At 48.7% G+C, this 25254-nt stretch overlaps 1 protein-coding gene across 16 annotated transcripts in view; it reads right to left on the reverse strand.

Annotated features, from left to right (window-relative positions):
* Nucleotides 1–25254, reverse strand: part of LOC149326047 (uncharacterized) — a 264379-nt gene that overhangs the window by 133935 nt on the left and 105190 nt on the right. For all 16 annotated transcript variants that reach the window (XR_016286187.1, XR_016286186.1, XR_016286188.1 and 13 more), the window contains 6 exons: nt 24727–24822; nt 23921–24639; nt 20260–20513; nt 15177–15294; nt 14215–14408; nt 13001–13140 (listed from right to left, as the gene is read on the reverse strand). Coding sequence is in view for 13 of the 16 variants with exons in the window: in XM_089562999.1 (XP_089419125.1) it covers nt 13001–13140; nt 14215–14408; nt 15177–15294; nt 20260–20513; nt 23921–24639; nt 24727–24822 (1521 nt within the window). In the remaining 3 variants the exon portion in view is untranslated. The remainder of the gene's footprint in view (nt 1–13000; nt 13141–14214; nt 14409–15176; nt 15295–20259; nt 20514–23920; nt 24640–24726; nt 24823–25254) is intronic.

Raw genomic sequence — 25254 nt, forward strand, 5'->3', positions numbered from 1 at the left:
CGCAAGCCATTTTTAGTGAGTGGATTTATCGCGAGGATGCGCGCTTCTCTCGCAACAAGCGGAAAGTTTTGTTCCTGGTGGATAACTGCCCTGGACACGGAACTGTGCCAGGTTTGAAGTCCATACAGCTGGAGTTCCTGCCAGCGAACACCACAGCACTGCTGCAGCCCATGGATGAGGGTGTGATTCAAGCGCTCAGGTCGCGCTTCCGCAAACATCTTCTTAGGAGGATGCATGGACCAGGGGAAGGAGTGCAAGGTGGATGTACTGCGTGCCTCCTGGGTGATGCTTGGCAGCAGGCTATTAGTGCCACAACCATTGCCAGCTGCTTCAGGCATGCCGCAACCACAGAAAAACCCAGCACACAGGGTGAGCCTGATGATGTCCACGACGCAGCCGAGGAAGATTTGCTGCTAGAAAACTGTGCTGCGATGGGCATTCAACTTGATGAATCTGTCCAGATCGACAGCGATGTGGCAACATGCCCAGAAAATACTGTGCACAGCCGATGTCTGATGAAAGTGAAGACGAGGAGGAAGAGCTTCCAAACGAGACCGCTGACCCTGTGGGGACCCCAGCGCAGGCGGAATAGGCAGTCCAAATGCTGAAGAGTGTCTTCCAACGAGGAGAAGGTTCGGAAGTGTTGCTGCGCAGCCTGTCAAGTATGGGTGATGCCATTAACAAAAAACGGCTGCGAGAGCTCAAACAAGCCAATATAAAATCCTTTTTCACTAGCCAATAAGTGGCAATTCCCACTGTATTATACTGGCGACTCAGTAAGCAACCTTTTGACATTTTTTTTTTTAAATTCCAGTACTAGTACTGGAAAAAAAAAAATTCACTGCTTATTTTTCTTCAATAAAGTTTGTGCTCATAGTGTACCGTTCCCCTTATTACCTACATTTCGCAAATTGAGATCATGCACTTAGGTGTGCACTACAAACCCCCACTGTCATTACTCCCTGCTTTCAACACACAAGGCGGAAACAGTATCAGCTGGAAACATATCAGTTCAAGTGCATGCTAGGAGGTACAGTGGAACACCCATTATGCTTCCCCTGCCCATGCAACGACCCGCATTCTAAACCGAATTGGCACAGGCCCGGCAAATCCCCCATAGGGATTTAAAAGCCTCGATTATAGACCAGATTTTTTTACCCTCGCACGCAGGCTGCGGGCGCGCTCCTACTCTCGACACCAGTCGCCATCTGTCGGCGCGCGCGGCCCGAGGGACTGCGGGTCGCGTCGGCGCCGCGCGTAGAACGCATGTTTACGTGTTCGCTTCTGCCGTTGCTGTGCTCCATCAGCTAACCTATGAGGGTGTGTGCTGTGCGTCACTACTCACATTTTCCCTCTTCCAGACAGTACTGCGGTTATCTTGTGCGCAGTTACTCGTTAACGTGACATCCGAGAGTAGTCGACCAGGTAGTGTACGGACTGAAAACCGGCACTTCTAAGCAGATTTCTGCGCTGTCGTGTCGTTTGTTGTCGCCTTTTGCGTGCGATATCATCTATGATAATTTTATGCATCAGAATGTAGATCTATTGATTTGACTCAGTGGAGTAGTAACTGGATAGGTGAGCTGCAGACTGAAGGTTGTCTCGACGGAGCGCGTTTTCGATCACCAGTACGTGTTCGGCATCCTTGCGCTAAGCTTGCTCTTGTTCCCATTAAACACATTTCATGCACAGGATTGTAAGCACGACCGCTACCGATTTCAACTGCTTTTTCCACACACATGTCGGAGGGATCTGGGGGTAAAGGTTTATCTATAGTATCTTTCTGCTGTTGGTATCTACACTAGTTTGTTTGGTGTATTAAGGTTTTACGTCCCAAAGCGACTCAGGCTATGAGGGACGCCGCGGAGTGAAGGGCTCCGGAAATTTCGACCACCTGGGGTTCTTTAACGTGCACTGACATCGCACAGTACACGGGCCTCTAGAATTTCGCCTCCATCGAAATTCGGCCGCCGCGGCCGGGATCGAACCCGCGTCTTTTGGGCCAGAGCCGAGAGCCGTCAGCACTGAGCCACCGCAGCGGTGCGGTATCTACCTTATTCATATGAAAATACTATGCGCGATTTCATTACATTTCCACACTTAGCCAAACGGCTACGCAACGCTCTCACACGCGGCGAGAGCTCCTGAATAAAATAACGCGACTTCGGACCTCAGAATTAGTGAAAGCTGGATTAGCAGCTCATATCTATTCAAGCTTCGATAAATTAAGCGAAAGTACGTTTTTATGCAGCAGGTTGCATAAACCATGACAAAATTTGTTTGCTGTTGGCGCTGCGACTCAGTTGAGCTCACAGCGGTAATTTGTTGATAAACTAGCGCGGCGACAAGAAAGCCCTGTTTGTGGAAGGGAAAGGGGGGGGGGGGGGGGGCCTTATGGCCGGCCGGCAGGAAGGAATAAGAGTGCATGGGAATTGGAACTGCATGCTAGCCGCACACCTAATGCTTGATATTGGAAAAAAAGTTTCTTTGCGGTGGAGCACCAAGACGGAATTCGATATAAGCACGAGCGCGTTCTAAGCGCCAGCACAATTAGCCTGAATGTCAAACTAAATGTCATTAAAACGCGTCAATGTTACCGCTGTGATAACGTAAATACTTCCTGCAACACAGCCACGCAGCGGAAGTATGCTCGACAATGTTTTTTAGCGCCCGAAGCGCGGCTATATGCACGCGCGGCCGCGGAACTGCCGCAGCCCCGCAGTCCCCAAAGAAACGCCCGCACCGCGGCGCGCCAGTCGGTGCAAAATGGCCGCGCCCGGGAAAGGCTCAAAATTCTGGTCTATACAACGGAAAAATATGCACACCCTGCTCCATACGGCTGCAGATGGGAACAGACCGAAATGGGAGATGTTGGCAGAGCACTTTATTGCAGACCTGACGTCAACAATGTGATCAAACACACAACAGCCTGTAAGGGTGGTTCTGCCAAGAGCTCGGACTCTGATTCCGCGTGTGTGACCCATGGCTGCGCCTGGCCCATTTTTCCGCACACTTTGCTGGTGAAGGCGTCGGGGAAGAGAACTAGGTTATTGTACAGGTGGCAACGTGATTAGGCATTTCTATGATCATCGGCACCTAGTTCGAAAGCGCTTTCCACTGCGGCATCAGTGTGGAGCATGTTAGGCCTAGCGACACCGAGCGAGCCAGGTGCACAAGCAGCAAGCGCGCTGTCACCTGGAGCGCCGCACATCGCTGCAGAAAGCACGCCACCGGCGCATTCAGATCATAGGTGAACATCGTGTTTTCTCTTTTTAGAGCACAGCTCTTAGGCGCCCATTTCTGTGTTTTGCGCCGTCGTAACCAGCAGTGGACAGCCTTTAAAGGCCTACTTGACTGAAATTTTTCAAACCGTAAAAAGGTTGTTTTTTCATAGTACACCCCCATATTACGCTACCCACCAAACATTACGCTGCAGTTTCAAGCAGTTACGGTGCCAACGGCACGCAAGGATCAGAGTTTTCAATACTGAAACTGGAAAAATGGGCGCCATTGCCGCCCGCCGGAAGTGACGGATGTTTGAGACTTCAGTCCGGACAGGTTCGGAGCGTCTGCTCGTTGCGGCTCATGCAAAGCGCTGGTACCGGTAGCGCGTGCAGCACTTTGAGCAATAAATACTGGTTATATCTGAAAACACACATCTTGAAACAGATGAAACGCCCTAGAAAAAGTTTTAAACTTGTTTTATTTTGCTGTAGAAGACTAGAAAACTCCTCGCTCAACTTCAGCGAAATGATCGCGCCGCAATGCTAGCGAGCGTTGTTTGCCTGGCAGTATTCGATTACAGCTTGTGCAAAGTTCGGACATAGCGGAGGAAGGAAGCGTATTCAAATGGAGGCCAAGTAGAAGAAGTGCTTGTATTATCAGATCGGCTTTTTTGAGCGGTGACGCACGTGCCAACAGCACATGTGCGCTCTGCTGTGCGTGCAATATGGTTGTTGTCTTGATAGAAAAAGAAAAATGACCTGCTTTCTCTTTTCCTTTTCCTTCTCATTTTTCTCCCCCGTCGAAAGGTATTCCTTCCTGTGCATAGGAATTTGGAACAGGTGCCATGAACGCGAGGTAAATCAATAAAAACAGCTTGATGTCTAAAAAGGGAGCTCAAGAGAATTAAGCGCTGTGTTAAGGGGGGACACGGCTCTTTGCGGCCGAAAATTGGTCAAAAAATCGCATTATCAATCTTTTCATTTTCGCGATCCTGAGGTGATTGTGCAGCTATCAACAAATTTTCGTTGAAAAATACTTCCTAATTCATGAGTTATAGCGTTCCAAAGACGTGAAACCGCGCGCGCGGCCCTTTAAATTGAGGTTTAATCGCACCGAACTTTGACTGCCCGCAGTTCGAAAAATACGCGCTCCGCCGGCGCCATTTTGTTTTCGTTTCAAAGGTCTCGATTCAGGCTATTTCCATACTCCGGTTGGCAACTATGAGCAAGCCCAAGCAGCGGCAAACAAAGAAACAAAATTGAGCAAAACGCGCTCTGCTATTGGTTCTCAAAATCACGTGACCAAAATGGCGACTTTTGGTTGGTTGACGGCGTCGACCGTTTGCAGCCCGGCGCCATTTTGTGTGGGTCGGGCAGTCCCACTGTCACGGCGAAGTGAGGTTTGTGGGGCGCTAAGCGCGAAATATTTCAATTTACGCAAGTCTTAGTCTAAAAGCACTAAAAGATATTGATCCGAAGCGCGCTGGGAACGCTGTATGTTAAATTGAATTCAGCGCAAAAATACAGACAAGGGACAAAGAGAGACACACTGAGACGTTCACGAGCGCTAACTACCAACTGTTTATTCATGCTGAAGTACAGGGGATATATAGGAAGGGAATGAAGAGCATGCGCGTAGCGAGGTACAGATAATGCACATCCGTCAAGCAAACGAGTTAATCAAAAAACGAATCTAAAAAAGCACATTCAGATGAGTATATGTGTACCGACGTGTCACTGACACAACGTTCGGACAGCTTTCTGATATAATAAGCTTCTAAAACGAGCCTTGCCTTATCATTACCGCTCTTGCCAAGAATCGTGGTCTTCTCTAACCACGATTCTTGGCAAGAGTGGTAATGATAAGGCAAGGCTCGTTTTAGAAGCTTATTATATCAGAAAGCTGTCCGAACGTTGTGTCAGTGACACGTCGGTACACATATACTCATCTGAATGTTCTTTTTTAGATTCGTTTTTTGATTAACTCGTTTGCTTGACGGATGTGCATTATCTGTACCTCGCTACGCGCATGCTCTTCAATCCCTTCCTGTATATCCCCTGTACTTCAGCATGAATAAACAGTTGGTAGTTAGCGCTCGTGAACGTCTCAGTGTGTCTCTCTTTGTCCCTTGTCTGTATTTTTGCGCTGAATTCAATTTAACATGCTTCACCAACTAGCCCGGCAGCTTGCTCTCCTGAACGCTGTATCGTTGCATCCTTGTGTCTACATTCAGCAGCCACGCTCCACGACGGTCCGATAACGCCCTAACCCCCCATGCTTAGCGTGACAGCGAGGATTGAACACTCATCCTGCGGGAGCGAAAGGTATAGATACGAAGCGCTTTGTGTAGGCTGCATCTGCATCGTCGCATCCCATTATCTATAATCAGCGATAAAGCGCAGACGCTTTGTGATGACCTGATAACGCGGGTGCTGCTTATCAGGGCGATTCCTGATCGGGCGGATCGGGCCAGAAAGACGTGCGTGCTCTGATGCATGATGTAGATTGACAAAGCCCAACCCACAAAAGGGGTTAAAGCGAGGCAGAAGCGTCAGCCACCAACCATTATCTTTTTTGAAGAAGAGAGGGGAATTCACGTTAAAACCTGAGCCCCAGACAGCTGACACCAGCTTTCGATATCGGGGATCAAGTGCACTGGCCGAGAGGTACACATTGTGCTTTCCGCATTCCTCGTATTCTTTTCCGCGGCCGCGCACTTCATCGACATGATGCCAGCAGTTTATTTTTCTCGGAGACCACCGAGCTTCGAGGTGAAAACAACCAGAAACGCACCAGAAGAAGGGCTTACAAGGGGCGGTCGCTCACTTCAGAACGCCTGAAACTGGCGAGCCGGCGATGCCGGTGTCTCAATGGTGCGTCATTTCCGGTCAGGTTTATTAGTTGTCCAGCACACCGCTAGGGTACTGCGTCGTCTGCTACAGAGGTTTTTGAACACTTGCAACTAAAATTCTGGACGCTTCACAACCCTAATATTAAATATAAATATTGTTCATAACATGCACACTATATCGAGCACCAAATTAGCCGAAGTAAACTTTCGGTCAAGTAGGCCTTTAAGCTCCGAAAGCAATGGAGCTTGGAAAGGAGAAAGTAAAAGCGCAACCTCCTCCCCTCCCTACTGTGCATAGCAACCGTGACGTCACACAGTAGCGGTAGAACGAGCATGCGCGCGCATCGGCGGTGGCAGCTACACCGCCGCTCCTTCACCAGACGTCTCGTTGCAGTCGAGTGAGTGAGACGCATGGCTCCGAAGTGGCCCAGTGATTCTGCGCCATGGAGGAAGAAAAAACTAGGAGAGAGTGCGCTCAGCCTCTGCAAGCCATCCTCCTCTGACACCTTTTGCACACTGACTCTTGGGAAATAGGCCCTCCACAGTTACCAGACTGACAACCAGCGGTGCTTTTTAGTGAACGTCCGGGCTCCAATGTAGCGCAGAAGCGCAGCACCTGTGTTGCAGCTTTGGCGGAATGCGTACCGAGCTCGAGGTTTTCTGAAGGCTCCGCGTCTCAACACTTCTGTTGATTACACTCTCGAGTTTTTGGGTGCACTGTAGAAAACTGCAGGTAAACTTTTCATCAAAGGGTGCGGCCGCGACCTCGTCACTGTTCAACTGTGGTTCATAAAGAGAATTGAGAGGAATTCCTTTCGTCGTTATAAACACATAGGGAGCGTTCATTTCAGCGCATGCTATAAGCGGAGAACTCGAGAGTAGGCGAAGAAAACGAGCCTCTAAAAAAGGGCACAGTGGCTTCCCGAGCGCTCACGGCGGACAGACATGTTTAACGAGCGCTCCGGAGTGCTGCACAAGATTCTATTTCTCGGGCAGGCGGACTTCGGCACGCCCATGGGCCCGCCGTTCTCCGCTATTCTCGAGGCACAAGTCGCGCCGAGTACGCTCGCGAACATACGCAGTTCCGGCGTGAAATGCAGCAGTGAAGTATTTCTCTCTCTCGCTGTCGAGAGGGAGTGCCGGTGGCTTTACGTCTGCCTCTGTGCGGGGTCTCCCAGCCACTGCGCACAATCACTTACAAAAAGAAGTAAACTGTATGTACATAGCCGCGCGCATATAGCGTCCTGTCTCGGACTGATCGCGCGCGCGGCACACTGCACTAGCGGCCGGGGTGGGGCGCCGAGGTAGCACCCACGGAGCGGGAAGAGCAAGCGGGGAGTCAAGTCCGCCTGCTCGATGAACGCACAGAGGCTCACCATTGTTCTGTCACGGGTGTGCGCACTGCCGCGCGGCCACAGGAGCGCTTCGAGACTGTCCGGGATGATTCCCAGCGCCCTGCAGGCCGCGAGAATCTCGCGACGCGGCACTGCAGAAGCGGCACAGCGAAGGAGCATGTGCTCCAATGTCTCCACTGCGCAGTCAGCACACGCGTCACTCGTGTATGGCGGCCGCTGCAGCGAGCGAGCAGTTTGCGCTTACCACGGAGCCGTCAGTGAACACAAGCAGATGGTCGTGCAGTTGCTCGTAGAGCGAGAGAGCAAAACCGAAACCGAAATCCGGCTAAGAGCTACCGCTGCCTTGTCACGTGAGGGCCTATTTCCCATGATCCTCTCCATTATATTTTTTATGACTAGGCTTCAAGATTGTGACGTCATGGTCCCTCCTAGTTTTTTCTTCCTCCATGTTCTGCGCCAAGCAGTTCATGGAAGCAGCAGTGGATTGACCACAAGGCTTTTGCCAAGCACACTTTAGAATTTCCAAAGTGTCTTGGGTATTTTTTTTGAGGAAAGGAAATGCACAGTATCTGTCTCCCACAGCTGTGAAACCAATAGAGCGGGGGCTTGGAAAGCAGAGGGTAAAATTTGTAAATTGGAAAGGAAATGCGCAGTATCTGTCTCCCACATCTCGGTGGACACCTGACCCAGAGGGAAGGCGCATAACTGCCCTCTTGGAACAGTGGACACCTCAATCCTGCTTTAAGCTACCTGGCAGTAGAGACAGATGTGCACTGCATGCTTTGGCATTGACAACGCTGTGCCAGAAACGCTGCCACCTGCCAGGGTGGCAGGGTGGGTGGGGACTTTAATGTAGACATAAAGACAAGCGGGAATTTCTTACCACTTCTGCGGGAGAACATCCCGTTCCTCTCGCTCATAACAGCTCCCACAGCTGTGACAACCTCGCGAAATACTTGCGCAGACCTCGTCTCTGAGAACCAGGCGTTGGTGCAGCTAGTCGAGCATACATCCATCCATTTCTCCGACCACAAAGCTTCCTTCATGACAGTCAAGAACTGCTAGTGGAGTGTTTGTTGAAGGAGGAATATGTGTGAAAGATAACAAGTTTTCTGTAATTGTACATACATGTCTTGCTCGAATTCTTGGCCTCAATCTATTGGAAAGCTGGAACAGCTGATGAGCTGTGCTCAAATTTCACATTAGGAAGTAACGTAATCGTCAGCAATTTTTTTTCCTTCATATGAATTTCTAGTACAGACACTGCTGCCGAAGAGCGACAGTGGTTCTAGAGCAGTACCGTATTTACTCGCATAATAGGCGCACCCACAGTTTGGTCGCGAAAAACCAGATTTTTTTATTTCCGCACACAACAGGTGCACCCCGAACTTGGCACTGTGATCAATACTATATTTACATGACTGCAAACTACTGCCCCCCCCCCCCCCCCCCCCAAACCCCCAATTTTCATTGGTTATTAAAAAAGTTTTTGCTCAACTGACTACTAGTCTTCACTAGAGTTGCTGCCGTCGCAGCTGCTGCAGACCCACAGCCATGCAGGTATTAGGGTGCTTGCCTGTCAAGCTAAAATAGCAACGCTCCGTGACAGCACACGAAATCAATTAACATGCTACCAGAGATCCCGGGCCTTTGACAGCCACACAAAACTGGAGCTGCTGATGCTGATATGGATAGCGAAAGCTCACGGCGGAGGAAAAAGTTGTTGATGATGACCAAACTCATCAAAACTCGGGACCAAACTCTGATGAGTTTGGTCCCGAGCACCATGCATGGGCGGCACCTGGAAGCTCATGTGCGCGTGTGTGGCCTCCGCGGTCAAGCGCCCGTTGCTCGCAGCTGAAGCTGATCGCGGAGGCCATGGCACGTGCATTTCGAAGGCAATTCTCGTTTCAGTCGTGGAAAGTTTGGGTGCGGCCCTCACACGGATCTTCTTTTGTAAATATTTCCTTCGGGAAAACATGGTGCGGCCCGAACACAGGTGCGTTTATGTGGTATGTTTCATTTTGCTAGTCGAAAAATTTCCGGACATTTTACCCTGTGTAATGGGTGCACCCCGAACTTTGAGCTGGATTTTTCAGAAAAAAAAAAAAAGTGCGCCTATTATGCGAGTAAATCTGAGCATAGCTGCACTGCAAAACTTCTTCAAGGAGTCGGAACGGCCACACTTCTGAAGCATCGTCCAAATAATCAGTGCATGAGACATACCGTATTTTCCGGTGTGTAAGACGCACCCGCCATGTATGCAGGCTGTCACTGAAAAAGTTGGTATATAAGACGCACCCGTCATCATCATCATCATCATCATCATTTATTAACCCTTAAGGGTCCCGTTAGGGACATTACATAAGGGGGGGAGGTGGTACAGGGGTGTTCAACAGTCATACATGAATATATAAATATAGAAGGAATATGGAAATACAGAAAAATATAGAAAATATAAAATATAGAATAAAAAAAAAAAGTAGAACAAGACGAAAAAAAAGACAAGAAAATTCAAATAATCACGTCATGACAGAGTGTAGCAGAAATATAAACAGGAACAAATTACAACTTTGGAAGTAGAACAGGCTGGTCAGTTTGCAGGGCTTGGAAGCTGGCATAGGGTGCAGGAAAAGATTATTTGTCGTTGAGATGGTCGATTAGGAGCTGTCTGAATCTGGAAGGGTTAGTCTCAATGACAATGTGTTCGGGGAGGTTATTCCAGCTTTCTATCGCACTGGGAAGGAAAGATTTATTGAAATAATTGGTGGAGCCGTGCAAACGCTGTATGCTTAAGGAGTTAAATAAACGACGAGATGATCGTAGCGGAGCTCGTAGAAGGTTTTCTCGAAGTGCTGGAAAGTTAAAGTACAGTTTATGAAAAAGACAAAGAATTGAAGTTTTCCTGCGAAAGGCTAATGACTTGATGCCGAGAGATGATTTCAACGCTGTGATGCTGAGCTGAGATTTATACTGTGAGGTGATGAAGCGTGCTGCCCGATTCTGGATGGCTTCGAGTGAATCTATTAAGTAGGCTTGGTGAGGATTCCATATTGTTGAGGCGTATTCTAGTTTAGTTCGGATGTACGTTTCATATGCTAGTTGTCTGGTGGCTGCGGTGGACATGGAAAGTGATCGCCTGATGAATCCGAGTGATCTGGAGGCACTGGCACATAGTTTCGTGATGTGATTAGCCCAGGTTAGGTTGGTTGTTATCTCGATGCCGAGGTACCGGTATGAATTAGTTTGAGACAGCGCTATGGAGTTCAGGGAGTACGAAAAATGAAGAATCGAACGTTTACGTGAGATGTGCATGAACTTACATTTAGAAACGTTGAGCTGCATTAGCCAGTCGGAACACCACTTCTGAATTCGGCTTAGGTCATCCTGTAATAATTCCTGATCACTGCTATTGTTGATGCGGCGATAAATGACGCAGTCGTCCGCAAAGAGCCGGACAGATGATAAAATACCAGATGGCAAATCGTTGATGAAGATTAAAAATAGTAATGGAGCAAGAACCGATCCTTGGGGAACCCCGGAGATTACTCTAGTAGTTTGAGATGCATGACTGGCGATGACGGTGAATTGCAAGCGGTCGGTTAAGAAACAGTGGATCCAGGATAAGACAAGCGGGTCAAGTGACAGAGCTGAGAGTTTGGAAAAGAGACGCTGGTGAGGGACGCGATCGAATGCCTTGGCGAAATCTAAATAAATTATATCGGTTTGGAAGGCAGAGTCTAGATTTAAATGGAGATCAGTTGTAAGTTCGAACAGCTGAGTTTCGCACGAAAAAGCTGCCCTGAAACCATGCTGATTGGGAAAGAAGAAACGGTTGTGGTCAAGGTGAGATGCGATGTGCGAGTATATTATATGTTCGAAAAGTTTACAAGAGATACATGTCAGTGAAATTGGTCGATAATTTGAGGGGTCGCAGCGATCTGCAGCTTTGAAGACTGGGACAACTTTGCTTAATTTCCAGTCGTCTGGAATCTCACTAGTGTTAAGAGACTGGGCAAAAATGAGTTGCAAGATTTGACTCGTGAAATATTTAGTTGCTTTAAAAATCTTAGCAGGGAGGTTGTCTGGTCCAGGGGAAGTGGATATCTTTAGATTATCTATGAGTTTTAAAATTCCCTCTGCTGTAATGGTAACAGGTGGCATAGGTGCATAATTTGGACTTGGCACGGAAACAATGCTTGCTGTTGGCTCCTGGGTAAATACGGACGTGAAATAGGAATTCATGACGTCGGAGCGCTCTGAAATTGGAACATCGGAGCCGTCTCGTGCCTTCAGGGAAATATTGTGCGAACTGTTTTTATTGGGCGTGAGCAAGTTCCAAAACTTCTTGGGGTTTACCCGCATTATCTCTATGAGGTCGTGACAGTAAAATTTTCGTTTTGAAGTTCGTAATAACTGCGTGTATTCGTGCAGACTTGCAAAGTATTTGTCCCACTTCCTAGCGCATCCTGATTTCTTTGCGTTACGGAATAGGCGTTTTTTCTTTCGCGACAACTTCCTCAGCGCATTTGAGTACCATGGTTTATTGGCATCCCCTCGAATGCAGATGAGCGGGACGTAAGCTTCTATAAGCGACAACATTTTCTCTTTAAAAAAAGTGAGGTGTATAAGACGCACCCCAATTCACCCAGTTAGGCTAGTGAGGCTTACTTAAACATGCTTGTGCGACCATCGAAAAATGCACCGTACCTGAGAGAAGTTCTTAAGCACCGCTAAGTGATCGAAAAAGGCAACACTCACGCAATACCCACCCATGTTTTAGCAAAAAAAGAAAAAAAAATGAAGGAACTCTCCTTATGTCCATAACAACATTTTATATTTACTAAAAACCTTGAAGTCTTCATCTTCGGATGCGCTATCAAAAAGTCCGCTCATTTCTGGATGTAACGCGACTGAAACATTCTCTTCGCACTACGTACACGGAGCAAACAAAGTTACAAAGGGTGACTAAAGAAAACGCCGACTTGTCTTGATAATGGCGAGAAAAGCGATTGTCGCCATCTTTTGGCATTTCACATAGCTTTTGCTTGCAGCCTCCAAAACGGCCGTGTGTTTATGAACCCGGAAGTCGTCACCCCCGCAGTTTCATAATAAGTTCACCTAAAAAAGTTGCGCACGGCGGTCTCCGTATTGAAGTATTAACCATGCTACAACCATGTCATTAGTAGTGGTATTTTTTCAGTGAAAAAGGCTTGAACATGAACCTAGCGTAATTTCTGAAATCGAAAAAAAAATAAAAATATGCATATAAGACGCACCCTTGTATAGGACGCACCAGCAAGATTTTTGAAAAAAAGCCGCATCTTATATACCGGAAAATACGGTATTCTTAATGCGCAGGGACCGGAGCTCACGTGTGCCGCGTCAAAAACCGCCTCTTCAATGCCGAAAAGCCTGTCTGCATGTCGTCTCAGGAAATAATTCTCGCTGAACGAAAACTTTATGACGCACAGGAAAAGTAATTTCAACTCCTTTTGAAAGCAGTTGTGTGAGATTTTTGGTTATACGATGCCTGGATTATATGACAGTCCCTCCATGCAGGGCATACCTTCAGGCTGTGGATTTCAATGGGGGGCGGCAGGTTTCCTCCGCTGAGTGTTGGCACCAGCTTGAGCAGACCGTTGGCGCCGCAAAAGCGAGCCAGTGGGTGTGGCCGCGAGAACTTGCTCACCTCTTCTGGTTGAGGCACTGGAAATGCAAGAGGAGTCACCCGACACTAGCTTGGAGCTTGTGTGCATTCACGTCACATTTCTGATGCAGTAAAAGGAAATGTCAGTGACCAAGCCCACCAGCACCATGAAAACAAAACAAATATTGTATAAACGCCTGTAAGGGCCGCACTTTTTTTTTTCCAGATTCTAGGGTCAATTTTCGGGGCGTGGCAAACGCACCAATAAGGGAATGAGTGGCATTTACTCTATGTTCAGTCGTCACTCGCAGAGTCTTCCGACTCTGAGCTGGTGCTGTGCTCTGGTGCACGCTCATCGCACAAGAAGCAGCGCAGCATATCCACTGCCAACGTGTAGCCCTTGTTCTGCACTTCCAGCACACAGCAGAGCAGCTCTCCTTCTTCCAGTTCGGGGAACTCACACGCCTTGCCTCGGAAAGCGCGCTTTTTGCAGCTTGTGTTCCTCAATGCATCCTTTTGGTTGCCCCATCAACGGAGGCACTCCTCGGCCACGTTGCATTCCCTGCACATCGCACGTTTCCCATGTCTGAGAACTAACTCTCAGCAATACTTTGATTTGAGCTAGTTGGTTGTAGCATGACATGTTTACGCAAAAGGCGTACTGGCGCTAAAAAACGAAGACAACACACCCAACAGGACAGGACTGGCGCCAACTTCCAACTGAGTTTATTAGTCTTAAGTGGTTTTTTCTGTGAATAAACTCAGTTGGAAGTTGGCGCCAGTCCTGTCCTGTTGTGTGTGTTGTCTTCGTTTTTTAGTGCCAGTACGCCTTTTGCGTAAACATGTCATGTAACTCCCAGCCGTGCAGCTATTAAGGTGCTTGCCCATCGTCCTAAAACTGCTGCGCTGTACAATTACAGCCTCCGCAATCAAGCGCACCGTTGCTTGCAGCCGGAGCCGATCGTGGAGGCCACGGCGCGTGCATTTTGAAGGCTATTCCCAACTGGGTCATGGAAAGCTGCCCTTACACAGATTTTTTTTTTTTTTAACATTTCCTTTGGGGAAACGGGGTGTGGCCCTTACAGGCGTTCACACAGCAATCAGGCTCAGCCAACAGATTAGTTCAGCCGCACCATGGTCAAGGCGTGCAGACTCGTTGTCCAGGATGCTGGGGTCACAGTCGTCCTCTGTGTTGCTGGCAAAGCTTTCGTCCCGGCGCGAATCGCCATTGGCCGACGAGCGTCCCGAGTGAACACTCAGGCGTTCCATGAGCTGTGCTGGGTTGTAGCCTAGCCGGGCGTAATAGGCGTCCACCTGCTGCTTGTAGCTGCAGACACAATGGTGCAAGTGGGGCAACACAAGTTTATCCAAAACAGAATGGCCTTTCTCTCAACTGCCTTCTAAAAACTGAAACCTGCAAGTTGCTACCCACTTCTTCAGGCACTTGTATAAGAACACTGTCAAATAAAGTGGTGGAATGAGCACAGCCCTTTGTAGAACCACGCCAAGCATGAATGTGTCTCCATGGCAGCCCTGCTGCAGCTCCTTTGGTTTATTTTCCTAACATGAGTGCTTTAAAATTTGCTCTTTTACTCACGCAGCAAGTACTTATGAAGTATAACCCAGACCTAAGATGAGTCAGATATGGACATTCAAACTGGGAGGATCGAAAGACCTCCAGATTTCCCCCTTGGTACCAAAGCCACCCTGAAACATGCACGGGCCTGCAACTATGCAGGGAGGACCTCCCAGTCCCTTGCCCAAAAGCAGGCCCAGTTGTTCACCAGCTCTTAGACTGCCTGCCTGGATGGACAATGCCCAAAAGTACTCCTGCACTTTTGCTTCATAAAAGCTGTGTTGACATTTTCCAGAAGAAAAATTTGTTCAAAAATTTTGTAAACGCAGGGTGCACAAAAACTGACGCCAAGCACGGCATAACGATTGTGTCAATTGAATTTGTCATCAAGAGTGAAATCAGAAATGCTGTTCATCACATCAACAATGAAAGTGAACAAAACTGCAAAAACGCAAGTGACATTTTCTCCCCACGCAATATTTCAACTGTGAATTCTAATTAAGGACAGTATAGACTCACGCAGGATTGGTTCTGTACAACTCATCATAATATCCATAGCCATAGCCCGAGCGTGGTGCATAGCCATAGTGATAGTAGTTGTAGTAGTCCCTCCGATAAGCACTGTAGTCGTAGCCACCTGAGAAACACCACAAAAAAAAAGGAGGGGGGGGGGGGGTTCGGTTGAAAAAAAGTGGCAGAACAGCATGCCACACATATTTCTCATGCAAGCTATATGCAGGAATCCTAGGGCCACTTATTTCACACTGTATTTACCAAAATTACATTTCATTTGCAGCAATGTAACAGGCAGCAAGGTTTCATCATTCATCGGCCAGATGCGCCTCCAACTGCTATTGCGTCACACGCTCATTAAGGAGATGACCATTCCCCAGATTTTTACCAAATAAATGCATAATTGGACATTCGGCCATTTTTTCCCACCATCTTGAAATCCGAATTAACAGGGTTTTACTATACTTGATCTGACGCAGTCCGTGCAGCGTGTGACTTTTCGGAGGCAAAGATTAAGGGCAGGCCTTCATAACTTCCACAAAGACCCTCTCCATCTTCCACAAAGAAAACTCTGACATGAAAACAACCACTTTCCTCCACGAAAAAGTACCACTTACAGATCCTTAAATACAGACCTGAATTCCAGCACAACATGAATGCACGTCAGGAATGGTTTCAAGTCTCACAATAAAATCTCTCAACTACAAAATAGCCGCCAACCAAATTATTCTGCCTTGTTCCTTTTGTGCTGGTGTCACAAATTATTCCACAAAACTGCCTGAACAATTACCATATTTACTCGCGTAATAGACGCACTCGCATAATAGGCGCATCCCGAACTTGGCACTGTGATCAGCCGATGCCTCCCCACCCCTATCTTTATTTTAACAAAGTTTTTGCTCAACTGACTGATAGTGTTGCTGCCGTCGCAGCTGCTGCGGACCCACAGCACGTACAACGACATCGCGTGGAACAGCTGCACACAGTTTTCAGGGATGCTCACTTTAAGAGTCTGTTTGGAAAGCTTCATCTCCAGCCGGAAACCTTTCCGACTGAGGCCCCCGAAAACCTTGGCGATAGGAGTCACATAAGAAAATATAGGCACGCTGCAATAATCGCAACTGCCGCACTTCTCGGTCACGTCGATTTTCCGGCCTGCCGCAAGCTTGCAGTGTTCGAGACTTTGCGGAGTCTAAAAGTTTGAATTTTCGGACTAAAATAGACGCCAACAATATTGTGGTGATCGTTTTTGAACCGAAAGTTTGTTATTTCGGCCTAATATAGATGCGAGCGGGCATCACTGTCACTACCAACCTGTCTGCCGCCACCGTGAAAGGCGCCATCTTGGATTTAAACGGAATCAGCTAGGCGGGCGTGATCGGACGGGCTTGGATAGGCTTGGCTATTTGTTCTCCATCGTTTCCATTCGAGATAATGAGATGCTTTCCATTGCCATCGAGATGGCCTACGAAGGGCACGCAATCGCATTGAGAACGGGACAGCTGCAGCGTCCGCCGTGGCTTGGACGACACACCCCGCGGTGCAGGGCAGCAAACGCGGTAGACAGGGGGAGGGGGGACTGCATTCAGAGGTGCTCGCGTCTTCCCGTGGGTTACCTCTCGGTCTCCGCGAACGTCACTGCCCCATGCAAACCGAATGTTCTTGCTTCGCGCAGCGAGTGCATTCATTCGCGGCATGACTGCGGCCGCGTCACATTATCTGGTATCACGATGTGATAGGGTGCGGGCATGAAGAAAGCACGGTTGTGACTCAGATAGAGTCTAATATTATCGCTTGCAGGCAGAACATAAGGAGGGGTGATTTTCGCGATTTTGAAAGCCAGTTTTTCGCAGAAAAGTTTATTTCTTTCAGTTCACAGATTTTTCAGACTCCTTGATTATTCGAACCATTTTTCGGGTCCTGCCGAGTCCTAAAAATCGGTCGGCGACAATACAGAGAAAAATGACACCACGCCATATTTAGGCGTGCCCAATAACTCAGTATGAAAAAAAAATGGAGAAGAAAAAGTAAAGTACAGTCAAAACTCGCTTTAACGAAACCCAATTTAAAGAAAATCCCGATTTAACGAAGGTATCCTAATTCCCCCTCAGACGCCCATTGGGTTCAATGCTTTGACTAACCCGAAATAACAAAACCGATTCCGTGATCTGTCCCGATTTAACGAACCTTTTTTCGAGAAATAAAGGTGAAAAACTGTTAATTTTTGGTCTATTTTGTAGACAGCACCCCAAAATTTATTAATTGCGAGTCAGCGGTTACAGCGCGGAGCATCTTTGGCCCGCCGCTTTTTTCAAACTGCGCCGCGCAAAAAGAGTTAATTTTGAGTCGAGCTCACGAGATGGCGCCAGCAGTAAAAAAGTTTCGTGCCACATTTCATAGAAGGCGCTGTTGCAGTTCGCGTTTTTTTTTTTTTTTTTTGTTGTGCTCTGTGTTCGCTCTTGTGCGGATATTTCCCCGTGCCTTTGAACGCACGTCTTTGTCAAGCTCAGCTTGTTCGGCCTCCATCAGTCTAGCCTTGCTATCGTGAACGCGGACGTGGTGTGTGCGAGCAAGCGCGCCGCTAACCCTCCTGACTAGCAGATGGAGCCCTGCAAGAAACGAAAAAGGCTTACCCTGGACGAGAAAGCGGACATAATTCGTGCTGTGACAAGTGGACAGATATTAGTGTGGGCTTAAAAAAAATAAATAAGAAAAAAGTGCCCTGCCCCTGACAAGTGGACAGAAGAAATGTGACGTGGCTGCAGCACATGGCATTCCAGCAAGTACTCTCTCCACAATATTGAAAGGGAAAGATGACATCCTCCGCGCCACTTCGTCGGGGAATCTCTCGCACAAAAAAACGCTGAAGACTACTCCTCAAAGCAAAATGGAAGAGGCCCTCTTTGCCTGGTTTATGGATTTGCGGGCGAAGAATATTCCCGTGAGTGGAGACCTGCTCCAACAAAAAGCTCGCTCTTTCACGCTGGGCGACGAGTTCAAGGCAAGTCCCGGCTGGCTGTCGCGCTTCAAAGAACGACACGGCATCACCGGGAAAGTGCTCAGCGGTGAAGCGAGCAGCGTAAGCATGGCTGTAGTCGGCGACTGGCAGTCTGAAAACATGCCCGACATTCTGGGAAAATATGCCCCCAGCGACGTCTACAACGCCGACGAGGGCGGTCTATTCTACCAAATGCTGCCTAAAAAAACACTCGCCCTGAAAGGGCAGGCGTGCCACGGCGGCAAACACAGCAAACAAAGGCTGACTCTTTTGCTGTGCATCAACATGGACGGCACCGACAAACAAGACCCGCTTGTCATCGGAAACAGTGCGAGGCCGCGCTGTTTTAAAGGCACCAAAAAGCTTCCTGTGAAGTACGTTGCCAATTCAAAGGCTTGGACGTCGCGTGCCATTTTCGCTACATGGCTGAAGCAATTTGACAGTGACATGTGTCGCCAGAAAAGGAAAGTGTGCCTGCTGCTGGATAACTGCACTGCCCACTACGTTGCAGAGGTCGAGCTGACCAGCATGGAGCTCCGCTACTTCCCCCCAAACGCAACGTCCATGGTTCAGCCCTTGGATCAAGGGATAATTAATAGCGTGAAGTGTGCATACAAGCGTCGAGTCGTAGACAGAGTTCTCAACCTGGAGCTGAAGCGCGAGACGAAAATAGATATTTTTATGGCGGTTGAGATGGTGGCGGCGGCTTGGCGAGCATTTAGGCCGTCGATAATTGTCAACTGCTTCAGGACTGCCGGTTTCGGTACACTAGGCCCTGAAACTGCCGAAGCTGGTCCGGACTGCGCGAGCGCCGTGCACGAGGATGAAGATGCCTGGGAACACCTTCGCTCAGTGTATGAAGTGCCCACAGGCATAAGTTTCTCAGACTACGTGAATGCCGACGCAAACGCAGTCACAACGGAAGTTTTGACTGATGCCGATATGTTGCGGCTTGTAGGAAGCGTGGAGAAAGTGATGGCTGAAAATGCTGCCGACGACCCTGCAGGTGCCGAAGCTCCCGTGCCGACACCAGGTAAGGTGATGGATGCTCTCGATCTGCTGCGACATTTTGCCGGCGCACACGAGGGGACGGAAGACGCGCTGGACGCACTTCAGACCTACAAGAAATCGGTGCGGCCGTTGCTCACAAAGCGCACGCAGGCAAAGATCACCGACTTCTTTGGTGGAAAATAAATTTGTAGTCCCCTCGGGCCTTTCTTGTTGAGTAAGAATTTTTGTTGTTTCTTTTCATACGCGCTAGCGGCGCCGGTCGTTTCCGCGGTACGCAGTTTCATTTTGGGAGCATTTACGCTTCACAAATATGATGCTGCGGTAGCTTTCTGGACGGCGCCATACCATATAATCGAATGTACCGAATTATGTGCCCAAGAAATGTTCTCGATTTAATGAAATAATTCCCGGCTCCCCTCAACTTCGTTAAATCGAGTTTTAACTGTATTGGTGCGGGGACCCAGCTGTGGCTGCACAGTGCGGTGTTCCATCTGTGCATGGGAATTGCCACAGTCCAGCCATATTCTCACAAGTTGAGACTGGCCCTCACTCAACATGATGCAGCCTGCAAGGCGAAGAAGCTGGTGCCATCGAAAATGCGCTAGAGCATGGGGACAGACAGGCAAAAAAATCTCCACAACTGGTGCAGCAAACCAGCAACAGCGCTACAGTCGATGAAGGCAAAAAAAAAGGGCACGCTTGTCGAGGGTAGTCTGTACACAGCAGCTACTGCAAGTGTGTACTTTCCCCATTGTAAAGACTTGCAAGCGCATTTTTATAATGCTTACTGAATGAACAGGTTTAGACTGATGCGACTCAAGTGCGGTTTTTTGGTTTTTTTTTTTCGGAAAAACTGCCGTTTGCAAGGGGTGCAGCAACCTGTATGCACATGCAACCTGCAAATCAGAAAATGTGTTACGATTCCCTCAGAACAACAGTATCTAACATGCAGAACCTCCTCAATATATCTTGGGTATGATGATGTGACAAGCATTGCGAATCGAATAAGCCCATTTTCTGCCGGTGGTGACTACACATACAGAGCGGCCAGGGACATTCCTAGCTCTCTCCAAGCCTTACCATAGCCCTTCTGGTGGTCGTAGTAGGCGCCAGATGCCCTGTCAGCGTCTCGGTACTTGCGGTGCTGCTTGCCAGTGCCTCTCCGAGAGTCTGGAGAAGAGCTGTCCGATTCACTATGCCTGGATGATGGCCGGTTATCCCGTAGCCTTCGGTCACCTCCCCGCCGGTCATACTCATCCAGGTAAGCATCCTGAGAGGTCCGGCTCGATGGTCGGCCACGGTCGCTGTGGCGGTCATCATAGCGATAGTCATACCTGCGTTGGCCGCACTTTTCTGTCATGCCCTGGCATTCCACACCAACTGCACAGTTTGCAGACAGTTGGAGGCCAAGCATTCACCCGCTCTATTCGGCACAAAGAAGGCATGGGACAACCAGATAGGCAACAACTTCCTTCATCCCATAAATATCAGTTTACGAACCAGAACCCACAGAGACAAAAAATAAGCACTTACAGTGGAACCTCGATTATACGACGTTCAGGGGACTGCGCGAAACCGTCGTATAATCGAAAATCAAGCGTGATATTTTCATCGTCATCTTTTTTTTTTTTTTTTTTTTTCGGAACACAAATGCAGCACATTTTGCCGGCAGAGGGCTAGTCTTCAACAAACAAGATAAAATGGCCGTTGAGGCTGCCGTGAGCAGCGGGGCAGCGGCTGGCACGGTTTTCTTGATAGGTGGAAAGATTAAGGCGCACCGGTTATCGACTGGCTAAAGTGTGCCTACCGTATTTACTCGATTCTAAGCACCCCCTTTTTTTCACGATCGCGATGCCCAAAGTGAGAGGGGGTGCTTAGATTCGAAAAATCTAAACTGACGCCCCCCCCCCCCCCCCCCCCCCCCCCGGGCCCCTCTTTTCGCGGCGAAATCTCGATGAAACGGGCGCGAGAAAAAACATTTTATTTAGGAAACATTCAAAAGAAAAATAGCTGCAGACAGTTCTGTGCTGCCATCTGTCTTGTAGTGTGGGAACGCAGCAACACAAAAAGCGCTGTGGACGCTGTCCTCGCTTCAGGGAGCGCGGCCTCGCCCCCTTATCTGTTTTTTGCCCACTTATCTGCTTATCTTTTCTCTTTATCTTTCCTCTGATCTTTCAACTCTCCTCTATCTGCACGTGGCAGCGGTGGTGGCTTTGCTCCAGCCAGTAGGCAGGCCCGTGCAATTTCCTTTTCATGCGGCGCCTCCTTGGGACTCCGACTGCACAGGCTCGACGAAAAAGAGGGCAAGTGCACTTGGTGGCCTCGGCAACGCTCTCTTCCGCGCGGCCGCCAAGTGCACTTACTCTCTTTTTCTTTTCTGACCGACGGTAGGAGCCAAACCAGCCGTCGTACGAAGCGGGGTCCTTCTAAAATTTGCGTCGTATAACCGAGGTTTTTAATGCATTGTCTCTATGGGGGTTTTGCCGGGACCGCACAAATTCGTCGTAAAATGCGGGTCGTCGCATGACCGGGGGACGTATAATCGAGGTTCCACTGTACCTAATCACAGTGCTTACGAAATGGAAACATGCAAAAGTCAAATCCCGCTGCAACCAAGTCCATGGGACTGTGAAAAATTTCATCGAAGCAAAACTTGGTTGTGAAACCACAATAGCACCTTCATAGATTGGTTCATAAAGAAAACTGCGCGAAATAAGGGGACACATGAGAAACACACACGACATGATCCAGCTCTGGTAAGATACAAGGATACCTGGTGCTGGCCCTATTGTCCCTGTATTTAACACCGTTTTCTTTGGGAATCATGAACCAACTAGTCCTCCTAACTAGAGTTGTTCTTGATCCTAGACTGGACTATGGATAGTTCATAAACAACACTCACTGCCAAAAATCTGCAAGCAGTGGTGTTTTGCTGTTTTGAAGTCAGCATCGTGGCTCGATTTTCATGATACTTAAGAAATCTACAATCTCAGAACAAAGGACGTCATCATCATCATCAGCCTGACTATGCCCACTGCAGGGCAAAGGCCTCTCCCATGTCTCTCCAGTTAACCCTGTCCTTCGCCAGTTGCAGCCACTGTACTCTCGCAAACTTCTTAATCTCATCCGCCCACCTAAATTTCTGCCGTCCCCTGCTACGCTTGCCTTCTCTTGGAATCCACTCCCGTTACCGTTAATAAGGACCAACGGTTATCTTGCCTTCGCACTACATGCCCTGCCCAAGCCCACTTCTTCCTCTTGATTTTGTCTAGGATGTCATTAACGCGCGTTTGCTCCCTCACCCACTCTGCCCTCTTCCGATCTCTTAACGTTACACCTATCATTTTTATTTCCATGGCTCGCTGCGTTTTCTTGACTTAAGCTGAACCCTCTTTGTTAGTCTCCACGTTTCTGCCCCATAGGTGAGTACTGGTAGGATACAGCTGTTGTATACTTTTCTCTTGAGGGATATTGGTAAGCTACCATTCATGATCTGAGAGAACCTGCCATATGCGCTCCACCCCATTCATATTCTTCTAGTTATTTCCCTCTCATGATCCGGATCTCCGGTCACTACCTGCCCTAAATAGACATATTCCCTTACCACTTCCAGCGCCTCGCCACCAATTGCGAACTGCTGTTCCCTTGCTAGGCTGTTGAACATTACTTTGGTTTTCTGCATGTTAATTTTAAGACCTACCGTTCTGCTCTGCCTGTCTAACTCATTGATCATGCTTTGCAGTTCATCCTGAGTGACTTAGCAAGGCAATGTCATCAGCGAATCGCAAACTACTTAGGTATTCTCCATTAACTGCTATCCCCAACTGTTCCCATTTCGGACCCTGGAATACCTCCTGCAAACAGGTGGTGAATAGCTTTGGCAAGATCGCGTCTCCCTGCCTGACACCTTTGTGTATTGGAATTTTATTGCTGACTTTATGGAGGACTATGGTAGCTGTGCAGTCGTTACAAATATCTTCCAATGTTCGCAAATAACACTCTTCTATACCCTGATTCCACAATGCTTGCATGAAAGCTGAGGTTTGCATTGTGTCAAATGCTTTTTCATAATTAATGAAGGCTACATATATACAATGCATCCGCTGCACTGCATAACATTTCCTTTTCCCTCATGCAATACTCCAGTGCTCGTTTTTGTCCTGTGAGAGTTCATACTGTGGACATGCATACTTTTGGTGCGCGCACTCCCTACGTTAAACAGAGGCCACCTTCAAATTGGTGCTTGGGCTACACGACAGAAATGCGGCTGCTCTGATTCTGAGAGGAAGTGAACCGCAGATGCCCCAGAACTGCCACCCACCAGTGCACAAAAGACTGCCAACTAACCACTGCCCTGCATCTTAGTCAAAGCCACCAGAATGATCGCAGCCAGGCATCTCCTTGGCAGCCTTACATTGGGCGTGGCCGAGAGCGACAGGCAGTCTGTTCGACGACCACACTTGCTGCTGCTGCGCCCTTTTCGCTGTCTTCTTGACTGCTGTCATTACTATGCGACAGTAATATTAGAAAGAATACAAAGATTATTGTCACCTCAGCAAGCTGAATAGCAGGAACTTCCCAATAGGTGGTTAATCAGGATATATACTAATTTAGAGCTAAATTTTTTTGCTTTAGATCCGAGCAGCAGTGAGCAAGTCCGTTTTTATAACTTCACAAGTTCATCTTTTTACCACACTGACTTTAACAGCACCCATCAAACTGAACTTGTCAGGGCACTCACCTGCTGCTGTAGCGGTCACTCCTGCGGTCTGACCGCCGATCCTTCCACTCATCATCACTTTCCTGCCCCTTCCACTGGTCTCTCCGGTCAAGGTAACGATCGCCTCTGCGGTCAGTCTTGCGGTAGTCATCCCTCAAGTCCTCCCGCCTATCTTCTCTGCGATCCTCGTGCTGGTCAGCCCTCCTGTCGTCATAGTAGTAGTCCCTCCTCTTCCGATCCTCGGTGGTAGCAATTCTTCCGCCTGCTTTCTTGTATTCTTCCCGGTCTTCTTTTGAAGCCTCCCGCCTATCATCTGCTCGCTCGTAGTAACGATCCCTCTTCCGGTCCTGCTCATCCCTGAGATCTCCTCTGCCTCCCCGCCTGCTGTCACGCTCAAAATTGTCCCGACTTCCCTTCCAATCCGGACTTTCCTCATCAGTACCTCGGCCCCTAGCTTGCCCCGAGTCACGAGAATCCCTATAATCCCTGCTGTGATCTCTCGATTCCCTAAAATCCCTTTCGTAGTCCCTAGAAACCCTGTCGTCCTGCTTTCCTTTTCGCGGCTCCTCTTCCCACACGTGTGGCTCACTGCCCTTGGCGGCCAGCTCCCTGGCATCCTGCTTCGCCTGTGCCAAGACCGCACTGACGTTGGGAGGTTCGTGGTGGGCCGCCACAGGGTGACCAGTGGGCGTGGACGTGGCCTGGGGCCGTGGCGGCTCCTTGTCATCCCCCCCGGCAGGCTGCGAAAAAAAGGGGGAAAATGCCACAAATGCAATGACTCCACCATGCCCAGACATCTTGTTGGTCCCCACAAAGGAAACACACACCTGTGGATGGTCCCCATCGGTGCTGCCTGAAGGCTCAGTCCTCTCAGGAAGTGTAGTGTCTGCCAGCAAGGGGCTGGGTGCCAGTGCAGCTGCTACCTGCAAGTGAAAGGCTCAACTTCCCACTCCACCAACCAACTCTCCCCACAGCAGCAAACCCTTTGCCACTATGAGGTGCCAACCTCTAATGATATGACATTATACTTACTCGCATAACACCGTGTATTACAAACGCAGTGGTGGGACAGGCTTTGTAGCAAGAGCCTCATACAGCGAAATTAAGGTGGAACTAGCGCACTTAATCTTCGCCTTGCTTTGTTGTTTGCAGGGGTGGAAGCAGGCTCCACCTTTATGGAGCAGGCACGGGAACAGCAAAAGTCTTATTTTGGAGCAGCTTTGGAGCTATTTGTAGGCTATTTTGGAGCACTTTTGAAGCAGACTGGCGACATTTAAATGCGACTGAGAGCAATATTGTTTGCAACTAGACCAAAACCTGCATAAATATCAATCACGGATCCCACAGGCCAGAAT

Source organism: Amblyomma mixtum, chromosome 10 (assembly GCF_055824585.1).
Source record: "Amblyomma mixtum isolate Tamu chromosome 10, ASM5582458v1, whole genome shotgun sequence".
NCBI lineage: Eukaryota > Metazoa > Arthropoda > Arachnida > Ixodida > Ixodidae > Amblyomma > Amblyomma mixtum.